At 42.3% G+C, this 13,799-nt stretch overlaps 2 protein-coding genes and 1 pseudogene across 2 annotated transcripts in view; 1 reads left to right on the top strand and 2 right to left on the bottom strand.

Moving 5' to 3' along the window:
* The window catches only part of REEP5 (receptor accessory protein 5), a 40,123-nt gene extending 29,022 nt beyond the window's left edge, over positions 1–11,101 (top strand). The window contains exons 4-5 of the mRNA XM_019027320.4: positions 365–533; positions 8,688–11,101. Coding sequence (XP_018882865.1) covers positions 365–533; positions 8,688–8,737 — 219 coding nt within the window. The 3' untranslated portion in view covers positions 8,738–11,101. The remainder of the gene's footprint in view (positions 1–364; positions 534–8,687) is intronic.
* Positions 1–13,799, bottom strand: part of SRP19 (signal recognition particle 19) — a 34,443-nt gene that overhangs the window by 8,159 nt on the left and 12,485 nt on the right. The gene's annotated exons all lie outside the window — the stretch shown is intronic.
* Positions 533–5,217, bottom strand: LOC101140012 (uncharacterized; annotated as a pseudogene).

Raw genomic sequence — 13,799 nt, 5'->3', positions numbered from 1 at the left:
CTTTATACATGCAGATAAGTACTATATTTTCTTAAATTGATTTCTAAGAGTTATGATTAATAAAAGCCTCTTAAACAGCTATATATTAAAACGTGGTCCAAGTTAGGAAGATAGTTAAGCTCCTGGACCTGGTGTGTTTTACCCTTTTGTTTTTTAGTCTCAGCTTTTCCTTACCAGCTCATTACTCATCATGTTTTTTCCATCTAAAGAAAGCCCACCTTTAACCTGCAGAAAACACTGGTAATGCCTTTGGGGAAAATAACAGAGGCATCTCCCATCCCCAGAGTAGTGAAAGACAGTGTGTATTCTCAGAATGTGCCCCCTCCACCCTCCTGTTACCCATGCTGGCTCTTATTCTGTGCAGTGTGGCTTCCTGTTGTGGTGCATGGCCCCGAGCCCTTCTAATGGGGCTGAACTGCTCTACAAGCGCATCATCCGTCCTTTCTTCCTGAAGCACGAGTCCCAGATGGACAGTGTGGTCAAGGACCTTAAAGACAAGGCCAAAGAGACTGCAGATGCCATCACTAAAGAAGGTAAGACTCAGGAACAACATGGCCCCACATGTGAGAGGAGATGTGACACACTGGGCTCAAATAACAGCCTTCCTGGCCTTCTTGTCTTATCAGCACCCCTCAGCCAAATGCCAACATTACTCTGGGATTTCTTTACAAAGTCTTTGCCTATTGAGAACATTTACAGTTCTCGACTTTTCCCAAGACTCTTCCTCCATGCCACATTTAATGTAGCCTTCAGTCAGAACATTAGGAAAAATGACTTTCCTTGGTAGGCAGCGATTTTAGAGAATCATCTATATTGATATGCAAGTCCATCTCTTCTAATTGTTTATTTAATTTTTTTGTATTATACTTAATTACATAGGTAGTTTTAAATAAATGGAGAAAGCACCTTTCAAAAGCTATACTAGCAGGAAAAATTCCATCAAGCATTTACATAGTAAATTTCTATAATTTTACAAAAAATTCTTGATCTTTACTTGAACTGTACATGAGGGGAAAAGAGCCCCCTCAGGTATGTGTTCTCTCCACTTGCAGAAGAAAACTAAAGGACCTAAAACTAGAGACAAGCCTGGGATGCCAAAAAGCGGGAGGAGAAATGATAAAGAGCCATTCATGAATTCCATGTCTACTCTAAGACACTTGTCTAATCACCCTCACATAATAAATATTTAGGGCAAACTACCACTCTTCAGAAAAAGTACAACCTCAAAACCTATAGTTCTGAATTGTAACATATCGAATACCTTGGACTGCTGGATGCCAAAAGACAATACTTGGGGTTATCTATGACGTTTAAACAGGTAAATAGGGGAATTCTCTAGGACTGTACACTCTGTGATGTTCTGAATGAAGCGCAGGCAGGCTTCTCTGCTATCCTCCAGGCAGTGTAATAGTCAAGGAAAAGGGCAACAGTATTGGATCACTCCTTAGACACTAACCAGCTGGTGAAAGAGTTCATTGGCCAGTCTCCTCCTTAGAATGGTTTGCACCAAGTGGAGAGGCCATGTCGCTGAAGGGGAAAGGGGAGCCCTCATACCCACAGTCACTATAAACATCCAGTAGACAGGAAGATGGCTTCGGGCAGTGGCTGGATGGAAGTAGATTGGAGATATCCAGGTCTGGAATGAAGTCATCTTCCACAAAGTCTTCCTTCACTGAGACCACGAATTCTGGGTGATCATTCTCTAAAAGGCTGAGAGGTGCTTCCTTGATTTTCACTACCACATTAGCTTGGCTCTCTGTCTCAGACTACGGGCTTGGCATATATGTAGTCAAAATTAATTAGTTCATTAATAGCTTCAAGCTTGGCTGATAATGTCCCCACTGACAGAGAAAGGGAGGCTGGTTAGGAATTGGGTCCTTCTGAGTAGACCTCTGGGAGCTGCTCCAGGATGGCAGACCCTGGGGAAGGACATTTGAAGAACACTACTGGGTCTAAGTTGTCTAGAATGCCCAACAGGATATCATACTGGGAAGGTAGTTGATGTTTACTTCCAACCCCACCACAACTAACTTCTACCCTCATCTGCCTAGTTAGGGATGTCAAGCATCAAATAGATGGAATTATCTTGGCTTTCGCCTCCTCTTCAGTAACTAGAGCATCCATCCCCAAGTGCTGTCTTCACTCATGGTTCTCAACTACGAGTCCATGCATTTTCTCTTGTAAAAGCTGATTTTCTAGCAAAAGTTTTTGGTTCTGTTCTAAATCTACCACTTGCTGTTTCAGGTCACTCATTTGAGCTTGCTTTCTGTCTCTGGCAGTTTGAGCTGCTAACCCTGTTTTTCCTCCTCAGTGCCTTCTCCTTGGGGCTCCCCACCCCCACAGCACTCACAATCTCCCGGCTGGCTCCTCTCTGGGCTGGCACCATGAGCAGCAGGGCCTAGCTGGCCAAGGCTGTAGCAGCAGGCTGACCAGACAGAAGCAGTACTTTGGAGGCCCTGACGGCCAGCCTGATTCAGTTCAGATTGATCGGTTCAGTATGCTGTTCAGTTTTTGTTATGGGTACAAAAGAATGTCCACTCTCAGCTCTGATTAATTCACTCAATAAATATTTATTTACTGAGGTGTTTAATATGTGCCAAGCATGTTCATAACACTGGCAGTGAACCAGCAAACCGAAGAGACCATACTCCTTGAATTCATGAAGCTTACAGTCTAGTTGAGAGATAGGCAGTAAAATTGAAAATTAGATGGTATATTTACCAGATAATATAGGGAAAAAATAAAGCAAGTAGAAAGATGGGGGGGGCCAAGGACTGGAGGGATGGTTATGATTTTAAATAGAGACGTTTAGGAAATCTATACCAGAAGGCTCTATTGAATCAGACTCAATAGTAGTAAAGGAATCAGGAACAGTGACTCAGCCTGTAATCCCAACATTTTGGGAGGCTAAGGCAGGAGATCACTTGAGGCCAGAAGTTTGAGACCAGCTTGTTTGTGACAGGGTCTCCTATGGAGACCCGCTGTCTACAAAAATTAAAAAATCAGCAGGACGTTGTGATGCAAGCCTGTGGTGCCAGCTACTCAGGAGGCTGAGGCAGGAGGATCACTTGGGCCCAGGTAATCAAGGCTGCAAGTGAGCTGTGCCACTCTAGCCTGGGTTACAAAGCAAAATGCTATCCCCCTTAAAAAAAAAAAATAGAAAATGGTAAAAGAAGGAACCATGGGGAATCATACTTTAGAATGAGCTGCATATACAGAAGTCCGGAGGTGGGAGCAACAAAAGAAGTGATCTAGAGGGGTGCAGGAGGAGACGACGTGGGAGAGGTTGCGAGTGGAGGCTGGAAGACGTATCACATAATGCCTTATAGGCCATTGTAAAGGTTTGGCTTCTACTCTATGTGAGATGTGGAGGTACTGGGGACTTTTAACCACAGAAGCAAAATGATCTGTCCTGTGTTTTAATAAGATGCCTGTGGCCACTGTATTAGGAACAGACTGAAGGGGTAAGGCAAGAAATTGGGAGAACAGTTAAAAGCTTCTTGCAGTGATCTGGCTGGAGGTGATGATGGTGGCTTGGTTCCTTGTGTAGCAGTAGGGGGTAAGAAGTATCAGATTCTTGATATATTTCAAAGGTAGAAGTAATGGGATTTGCTTATGGATTGGCTTATGGATTGGGCATGGGTCAGAGGGGTTAAGGACAAGGACGAGCTTTTTAGCCTGAACAAATGGAAGGATAAAATTGCCACTGAGCTGGAGAAGACTGGGTAGAACAGGTTTTGTTGGGGTGGGAGGTTGTGGTGGGTGGGAGGATATGGAATTCAGTCCTGGACATTTGTTTGAGGTGTCTGTTAGATACCTACAAGGATTAGTCAACTAGCTAGTTGGATACAGGTGTCAAGAGTTCAAGAAACAGGTCTGGACTGGAGATATAAATTTGGGGGCCACAAGCTTATAAATATTAAGCATGAGACTAGATGAGATCACGAAGGTAGTGTAGTTAGGAAACAGGAGGTCCAAAGACTGAACGCTGGGGAGTCTAAGGTTTAGAGACTGGAGAGATGAGAAGCAACCAGCAAAGCCGACTGATAAGGAGTGGCCAACTGAGGTAGGAAGAAAACCATGAGCGTGTGGTATCCTTGGGGCCAAGAACAGAAAGTTTTTCTTTCAAAGAGGAGAAGTGATCTGTCATGTTACATGCTGTCGACAGGTCAAGTAAGATAAGGACTGAGAACTGAGCAGATTTAGCAATGAGGAAGGTACTAGTGATTTTGATAACACAGATTTTGTGGAGTGGTATCAAACTCCTGATTGCTCAAACAATGGATTTGAGAGAATGAGAGAAAAGGGATGAGAGAATATAGATCTTTCTTTTGAGAAATTTCCTGCAAAGGAGAGCAGAAGAATGGGGCTATAACTGGAAGAAGGAATTAGGGTCCTGAAATTTTAAAAGTTTTTTTCTTAAGGTAGGAGAAACAAAGCCTGTTTGAAAATTAATGGAAATAATTCAACAGAGCAAAAAATGATGATAGGAGTGAGAGGGTTAATTGCTGGAGCTCTGTCCTTGACCAGTGAAGGATCCAGTATACAGTAGAGGGATTGGTCGAAGAGCTGGAAGTTTATGGTAACAGCAGGGAAATCAGGTTTTATGGTATGCTGTGAGCACATGTGACTACGGGAGCCTACAGAAGTGACTTTCTAATTGTTTCAAATTTCTCAGTAAAGTAGGAAGAAGGCCAATTGAGAGAGGATGGGGAAGGAGACAATGGAAAGAGAAGGTATGAAATAGTTGCGAAGGAGAGGGACTGCTCAACTTTTTCTGTAAAGGGCCAGATAACAAATGTTTTAAATTTCGTGGGCTATCATGTCTCTGTTGCAGCTACTCTCCTCTGCCATTGTAGTGTGAAAACAGCCATGGACACTACATAAGCGAGTGTGGCTGCAGTGTGCTGGCCCCTCTAGGACAGTCGGAGAGTAAATGGACTGTCAGGCAGTGTTAAAGGCATGCTTGAGATTTGTGTTCATGAATTTATAGTGAAACCAGTTCTTGTTTATGTTTTTCTCCAGCCATACTCAGCTACATGGGTATAGCTGCAGAGTAGGTGGAGAGTTGTGTCAAGGTTGTGATTTCCAGCAAGAACTATGAGGTGAGGGTGGGACTGTGGAGTGGTTAATGCTTGACAATGGAATTTAACCTGAGTAAGGTGGGAAGTGGTGGTGGAAGAACTCTGAATCAGGATAATAGCGGGAATACTCCATCATCATCTACAATGAGCAAAAAAGCGGGGTGGGGAGTGCACTACAAAGATAAAAGGTGATGATGGGTGAGTGGGATGCTTGATACAAGATTATGGAGGGACTGCAGTATTGGTACTAACAGGGATCCTGGGAGTCAGTGCCATATGTAGGGTGGAATATAAGGGTTATTGGAGGGGAGGAACTAAGAGGTCAGGATATTAGAAGATCATCACATATGTCTACATGGATATTAAAATCATCAATAATTAAAATAGGAGTAGTAGGTCAGGTGCAGTGCTCACACCTGTAATCCCAGCACTTCCAGAGGTCAAGGTGGGTGGATTGCTTGAGCTCAGGTGTTTGAGACCAGCCTGAGTAACATGGTGAAACCCAGTCTCTACAAAAAAAAAAACCACAAAAATTAGCCAGATGTGGTGATGCGTACCAGTAGTCCCAGCTACTCAGGAGGCTGAGATGGGAGGATCACCTGAGCCTGGAGGTTGAGGCTGCAGTGAGCTGAGATGGCATCACTGCACTCCAGCCTGGGTGACAGAGTGAGACCCTGTCTCTAAATAAATAAATAATAGGAGTAGTGTTAGAAAGGAACATTAAGTTAGGAGCTAAAATCTTCAAGAACTAAGGCAAAGTAGCCCAAGAGTCAGGGATGACAGGGAAAGGGAAGGCTACTCAGTGATAGAATCTGATGACATGAGATTCTGAAAGTGGCAATGAAGAACAAAAACAACACCTACCAGATCCATTTGTACTAGGGTCATGAGAGGAAAGAAACAGCCACCACTTGAGAAAGCAGTGTCCTCAGGGCACAGCCAGCTTTCTCTAAGAGCAAGAAGGTAAAGGAAACATTCGGAGGAATGGATGAGGATATAGATTTTGCCAATGATGGGTCTTGAGTTCCAGAGGGACTCAAGGATTTTAGAAATTGGAGAAAGGTTTTTGTGTTTTAGAGCTCTGTGGTAGTTAGACATGGGAGTTGTGAGGTAGCCTGACCATGGGGAAGTAAAATCCCAAGACAGTTCTCCAGCAGCACTGATGCCCCAGAGGTGGTATGTTCCCCATTTCTCCCTCACAGACCTCTCTTCTCTGGACTCCTATTTTTGGGCATACAAATCCAGTCTACTTGAATATGTTTTAGGTATTTTTTAACTTGTAGCCTTAACCTCCTCCCACTTTAGGATTGCCAGCTTTTTTTTTTTTTTTTTTGAAACAGTCTCACTCTGTTGCCCAGGCTGGAGTGCAGTAGCATGATCTCAGCTCACTGCAGCCTCCACCTTCCAGGTTCAAGGGATTCTCCTGCCTCAGCCTCCCAAGTAGCTGTGATTACAGGTGTGGGCCACCACGCCCAGCTGATATTTGTATTTTTAGTAGAGACACCGTTATGCCATGTTGGCCAGGCTGGTTTCAAACTCCTGGCCTCAAGTGATGAACCCACCTTGGCCTCTCAAAATGCTGGGATTACAGGCATGAGCCACCATGCCCAGCCAGGATTACCAACTTATTTTTAAGAGCTTTCTTTTCTTCTCCCTTCCCTTAGCCTAATCAGCAACCTGTGGTGATGTCATTTCTGTCTACTTCACCCACATTTCTTAGCCTCTTGGTTCTCTTAGATATCAATACTTAAAATCCAATCTTACTTTGTTATGACACATTCCTAAATAGGGGCAAGAGAATTAAAATAAGTTAGGAGGAATTTACATGCTGCCACATTTTAGACTTTTCTCAAAGCTTTTGGATTAACTAGGAATTTCTACAAAGGGTTAGTTAAGGGAAGGACTACATTTTCTCCTTTGCTGTGAACTTGGTTCAGTAATTTTAACTGAGCAAAGGGAGAGCAGCTGTCAGGCAGCTGGTGGACAAGAAGGGACTCCTTGGCTCTCATCACTAAGGCTCTGGGCTCCATCAAGAACAGCTGCAGATTGTAAAATCTCACAGTGGGCCCTGGAGGCTTCTAGACAACCCCTTTCCCCTCCATCTCACACACTGTACTGGTTCTTATAGCACATTCCCTGCCACTTGGTAATTAGAAAGTGGAAGGCTTGGTCTCCTGCAGAAGTAAGAAAATATATTTTTCTTTTTTTTCTATAGAGATGGGCTCTCACTGTGTTTTGGCCAGGGTGATCTCAAACTCCTGGCTTCAAGGAATACTCCTACCTCAGCCTCTCAAAGCTCTGGGATTATAGACATGAGCCACCACACCTGGACAGAATGTTTTCTTGATGAATGTAGTGTCTTGTCACCAACTCAAAGACTTAGAGCAAACTCTTCTCATCATAGGAGAGAATGGTGGCACAGTAAGAGTATAAATACAGATTTTAAAAACAATTTAGTATAACAACAATTTATATAGCATTCATGTTGCATTAGGTACTTTAACTAGGGATGGGCTTTTAAAATTTTTTAAAAATAGAGGTGGGGGGTGGGGGTCTCACCATTCATATTGGCCAGGCTGGTCTCAAATTCCTGGCTTCAAGTGATCTTCCCACCTCAGCCTCCCAAAGTGCTGCGATTACAGGCATGAGTCATTATGCCTGGCCGAATTTAAAGTATATGGAAGAGGCCAGGCATGGTGGCTCACGTCTGTAATCCCAGCACTTTGGGAGGCCGAGGCGGGCAGATCACGAGGTCAGGAGATTGAGACCATCCTGGCTAACACAGTGAAACCCCATCTCTACTAAAAATACAAAAAAAAATTAGCTGGGCGTGGTGGTGAGTGCGTGTAGTCCCAGCTACTCGGGAGGCTGAGTCAGGAGAATGGCATGAACCCAGGAGGCAGAGCCTGTAGTGTGCCGAGATCGCGCCACTGCACTCCAGGCTGGGTGACAGAGCGAGACTCCGTCTCAAAAAATAAATAAGTAAATAAATAAAGTATATGAAAGCACATAGGTTATATGGAAATACTATGTATGCCATTCTATTTAAGCACTCACAGATTTTGGTATCTGTAGGGTTCCTGGAACTAATCTCCTCTCCCCCACCCCCCCAGCCCCCCCCAAACACATATATCAAGGGATGACTGTATTTCTAGTGCTGGGAATGAGGACTTCTCTGATTTGTCGCCATGGGATAAATATGATGACCTAGTTGTCATCAGATTGATAATATATTGATAAGTGAAATCTTACAGGCAAGCACACAGATACAAATAGAATTTGAACACTACTCTTAAGGAATCTCTGCTTCTTTCAATGCTTAAAGGAGAATAGAGGGCAGACAGTTTAGGTGACACTGTCACAACAAGGGGCTAGGCTAGATGACCTTCAAGTATTTTGCTCAAGTATTTAGGATTTGTGCTCTAAGAGGTACCTTCTCCATTTCCTGGAAACCCTCTTAGCCCAGACCACAAACCCCAACATGATCGCACCTGAACATGAGTCATCCAAGTTTTGTTACCTAGTAGCTACATTAGGCACAAAGCTTGCAAGCCTGCATTCCAAAGAGCTTTGATATATTTTTCTTTCCCTCCTAACAAACAGCCAAGAAAGCTACCGTGAATTTACTGGGTGAAGAAAAGAAGAGCACCTAAACCAGACTGGATGGAAACTTCCTGCCCTCTCTGTACCTTCCTACTAGAGCTTGATGTTATATTAGGGACTGTGGTATAATTATTTTAATAATGTTGCCTTGGAAACATTTTTGATATATTAAAGATTGGAATGTGTTGTAAGTTTGCTTAATTTTACTGTCTATATACATAGGGAGCACTTTAAACTTAATGCAGTGGACAGTGTCCAAGTTTTTGGAAAATGTATTTTGCCTCTGGGTAGGAAAAGATGTATGTTACTATCCTGCAGGAAATATAAACTTAAAATAAAATTATATACCCCACAGGCTGTGTACTTTACTGGGCTCTCCCTGCATGCATTTTCTCTGTAGTTACATTTAGGATAATCTTTATGGTTCTACTTCCTGTAATGTACAATTTTATATAATTAATTCTGAAATGTTTTTAATGTATTTGTGCACATGTACATATGGAAATGTTACTGTCTGACTACAACATGCATCATGCTCATGGGGAGGGAGCAGGGGAAGGTTGTATGTGTCATTTATAACTTCTTCTGTACAGTAAGACCACCTGCCAAAAGCGGGAGGAACCATTCTGCTGGTGTGGTCTACTAAATAATACTTTAGGAAATACGTGATTAATATGCAAGTGAACAAAGTGAGAAATGAAATCGAATGGAGATTGGCCTGGTTGTTTCCCTAGTATATGGCATATGAATACCAGGATAGCTTTATAAAGCAGTTAGTTACTCTAGTGATAAATCAGGAAATTTACACACACACACACACACGAGTAACCTGTAACTCTCAATTCCCTGAAAAACTAGTAATACTGTCTTATCTGCTATAAACTTTACATATTTGTCTATTGTCAAGATGCTACAATGGAAACCATTTCTGGTTTTATCTTCAAAGCGGAGAAACATGTTGATTTAGTCTTCTTTCCCAATCTTCTTTTTTAAACCAGTTTAAGGAACTTCTGAAGATTTGTCCACCTCTGATTACATGTATGTTCTTGTTTGTATCATTAGCAACAACATGCTAATGACGACACCTAGCTCTAAGAGCAATTCTGGGAGAATGAAAGGAAGTATAAAGTAACCCAAAATCTGCTTGGCAATAGTTAAGTCAATCTATCTTCAGTTTTTCTCTGGCCTTTAAGTTCAAACACAAGAGGCTTCCCTAGTTTACAAGTCAGAGTCACTTGTAGTCCATTTAAATGCCCTCATCCGTATTCTTTGTGTTGATAAACTGCACATGACTACATAGTAAGTACAGAACAGTAAAGTTAAAATGGATGTCTCCATTGATCTGCCAAATCGTTATAGAGAGCAATTCGTCTGGACTAGAAAATCTGAGTTTTATACCATACTGTTAAGAGTCCTTTTGAATTAAACTAGACTAAAACAAGTGTATAACTAAACTAACAAGATTAAATATCCAGCCAGTACAGTATTTTTTAAGGCAAATAAAGATGATTAGCTCACCTTGAGATAACAATCAGGTAAGATCATAACAATGTCTCATGATGTAAAAAATATTAAAGATATCAATACTAAGTGACAGTATCACTCTAATATAATATAGATCAGAGCATTTATTTTGGGGAGGAAAACAGTGGTGATTACCGGCATTTTATTAAACTTAAAACTTTGCAGAAAGCAAACAAAATTGTTCTTGGGAGAAAATCAACTTTTAGATTAAAAAAATTTTAAGTATCTAGGAGTATTTAAATCCTTTTCCCATAAATAAAAGTACAGTTTTCTTGGTGACAGAATGAAAATTAGCAACTTCTAGCATATAGGCTATATAATCAGATTGATAGCATATAGAATATATTATCAGACAAGATGAGGAGGTATAAAAGTTACTATTGCTCATAATGACTTACAGGCTAAAATTAGTTTTAAAATACTATATTAAATTCTGAATGCAATTTTTTTTGTTCCCTTGAGACCAAAATTTAAGTTAACTGTTGCTGGCAGTCTAAGTGTAAATGTTAACAGCAGGAGAAGTTAAGAAATGAGCAGTTCTGTTGCATGACTTCCCAAATGAAATACTGCCTTGGCTAGAGTTTGAAAAACTAATTGAGCCTGTGCCTGGCTAGAAAACAAGTGTTTATTTGAATGTGAATAGTGTTTCAAAGGTACGTAGTTACAGAATTCCTACCAAACAGCTTAAATTCTTCAAGAAAGAATTCCTGCAGCAGTTATTCCCTTACCTGAAGGCTTCAATCATTTGGATCAACAACTGCTACTCTGGGGAAGACTCCTCTACTCACAGCTGAAGAAAATGAGCACACCCTTCACACTGTTATCACCTATCCTGAAGATGTGATACACTGAATGGAAATAGATGTAAATAAAATTGAGTTCTCATTTAACTGTTATATTTATTTTGTGGGGATTTTTTCCTAACCCAGAATTATTTAAGCAAAGTTTTAAGTAAATACAGATAAATGAGCCATAAACACTGCTCTTTATTAACTCTATTCCTCACATGGCTTGTAGTTTTCTCCTGGTGGTTCTTGCCTACCAGAGGAAAAGACTTGTCCTAAAGAAAACATACCAACTCAAAAAGTTTCTACCAATAATTAGCACTACATTTAAAGGAAACCGAATCCACTGTTTTTTTTTAACCTGTGTATTGCATTACACACAAAGAAGTCTCCTATGACTTAAGATAGTGTATTGCATGCATCTTGATGTAATAAACTTTTTTTTTTTTTTTTGAGATGGAGTCTTGCTCTGTCACCCAGGCTGGAGTGCAGTGGCGCGATCTCAGCCGCCTCCCGGGTTCACGCCATTCTCCTGCCTCAGCCTCCCAAGTAGCTGGGACTACACGCACCCGCCGCCACGCCTGGCTACTGTTTTGTATTTTTTAGAAGAAATGGGGTTTCACCATGTTAGCCAGGATGGTCTCGATCTCCTGACCTCATGATCCGCCCGCCTCGGCCTCCCAAAGAGCTGGGATTACAGGCATGAGCCACCGCGCGTGGCTTTGATGTAGTAAACTTTTTACATGTGCCTCCAAATTATGCTGTACTTGTTTTCAGAAGAGATCAAGAAAAGGAGTACTTGAGAATTTTGATAAAAATACCCACTTCTGGCCTAGCGGACCTGTAATCCCAGCACTTTGGGAGGCCGAGGTGGGCGGATTGCTTGAGTACATGAGTTCAAGACTAGCCTGGGCCACATGGTGAGACCCTGCCTCTACAAAAAATGCCAAAAAATTAGCTAGGTGTGGTGGAACGTACCTGTAGTCCCAGCTACTCAGGAGGCTGAGGTGGGAGGACTTGAGCCTGGGAGGACAAGGCTGCAGTGAGCCAAGACGGTGCCAGTGCACTCCAGCGTGGGCGACAGGGCCAGACCCTGTCTCAAAAAAAAAAAAAAACCAAAAAGAAACAAAAACAAAACGTACTTCTGAAGGTATGCGTTGGTCCGCACGGTCACCTACATCTGCTTTTTGATGTCTGCATGTCTAGAATTACAGTGTTTAGAATAACACAGGTACAATTCAGATCTTTACCCATCAAAGATTACAGTTCTATATAGCATGGCTGGAAAGTAAACATATTTGAGGATATTAAAAGTTTTCCTGGCTCACTGCTAGAACATTAACTCTTAAAATCTTACAACATACACATTTAAGAGTTTCCTTGGTTAGATCGATGCTTCCCAAAAACTTTGGTGTGGGCCGGGCACGGTGGCTCACGCCTGTAATCCCAGCACTTAGGGAGGCCAAGGTGGGTGGATCACCTGAGGTCAGAAGTTCGAGACCAGCCTGGCCAACATGGTGAAACCCTGTCTCTCCCAAATACAAAAAAATTAGCCAGGTGTGGTGGTGCATTCCTGTAATCCCAGCTACTTGGGAGGCTGAGGCAGGAGAATGGCTTGAACCCAGGAGGCAGAGGTTGCAGTGAGCCGAGATCACACCATTTGCACTCTAGCCGGGGAAACGAGCGAAACTCTGTCTCAAAAAAAAAAAAAAATTGGTGCACATCAGAACTGATGGAGGATGGGGATGGAGAGGAGTGTTGTTAAAAAAGATTACTGTCCTCTCAGATTCTGATTCAGGAAGTCTGGGGTGGGGCTGAAAGTTCTGCATTTTTAAACAGCCCAGGCAATGTTGGGTCCAGGAACTGCACTTTGAGATAAAACCACTGGATTAGGTAAATGCTATCTTTGTATCTTAATACACAGAGGTTTTCGGACCTGGCTGCACAATGGAATCATCTGAGGACCTTTTCAAAAATATTGATCTCTGCCTCCACTAACAAAGTGCTGATTTAATTAGTCTACCATGGTACCCAGGTGCCAGTATGCTTTAACAACTCTGTAGGTGATCCTAGTATGGAGCCAGGGTTGAGACCCACTGGTAGAGACTAGTAATGATACTAGTATGGATCCTAGTATGGAGCCAGGGTTGAGACCCACTGGTAGAAACTAGTAATGAGGACAAGACTCTTCCTTTGTTAGCCAGGCTGGTCTCAAACTCCTGGGCTTTCAAGTGATCCACTGCCTTGGCCTCCCTAAGTGCTGGGATTACAAGTATGAGCCACCATATCCTACCACTCTGAACTTTTGTGGTTTTTTGTTTTTTGAGACAAGGACTCACTCTGTCACCCAGGCTGGAGTGCAGTGGCATGATCACAACTCTCTGCAGCCTCAATTTCCTGGGCTCAAGCGATTCTCCCACCTCAGCCTCCAGAGTAGCTAGAACTACAGGTATGTGCCACCAGGCACATCTAATTTTTTATTTTTTTTGTAGAGAGGGAGTCTCCCTATGTTGCCCAGGCTGGTCTTGAAGTCCTGGGCTCAAGTGATCTTCTTGCCTCAGCCTCCCAAAGTGCTGCCTGAGCCACAGCACCCAGGCCAGATCTCAACTTATAATCAACCTTTTGGTCCTTCTATCTTAAAAACCAGCAACCGAAACAAAGCTACTTAACATGATAGGGATCAAAATAAAAACAGAAGGAAAAAAAAGGAACTTGGAAACAATAAGACTATAAATCTCACCTTCTGAGAAATAAATTACATCCATGAACTGAGAATAGAATGCTAGAAAAAGGGAACATGCAG

The sequence above is a fragment of the Gorilla gorilla genome, chromosome 4 (genome assembly GCF_029281585.2).
Source record: "Gorilla gorilla gorilla isolate KB3781 chromosome 4, NHGRI_mGorGor1-v2.1_pri, whole genome shotgun sequence".
Classification (NCBI taxonomy): domain Eukaryota; kingdom Metazoa; phylum Chordata; class Mammalia; order Primates; family Hominidae; genus Gorilla; species Gorilla gorilla.
Note: the sequence above shows the minus strand (reverse complement) of the source record. Positions and strands in the feature narration are given on the sequence as shown.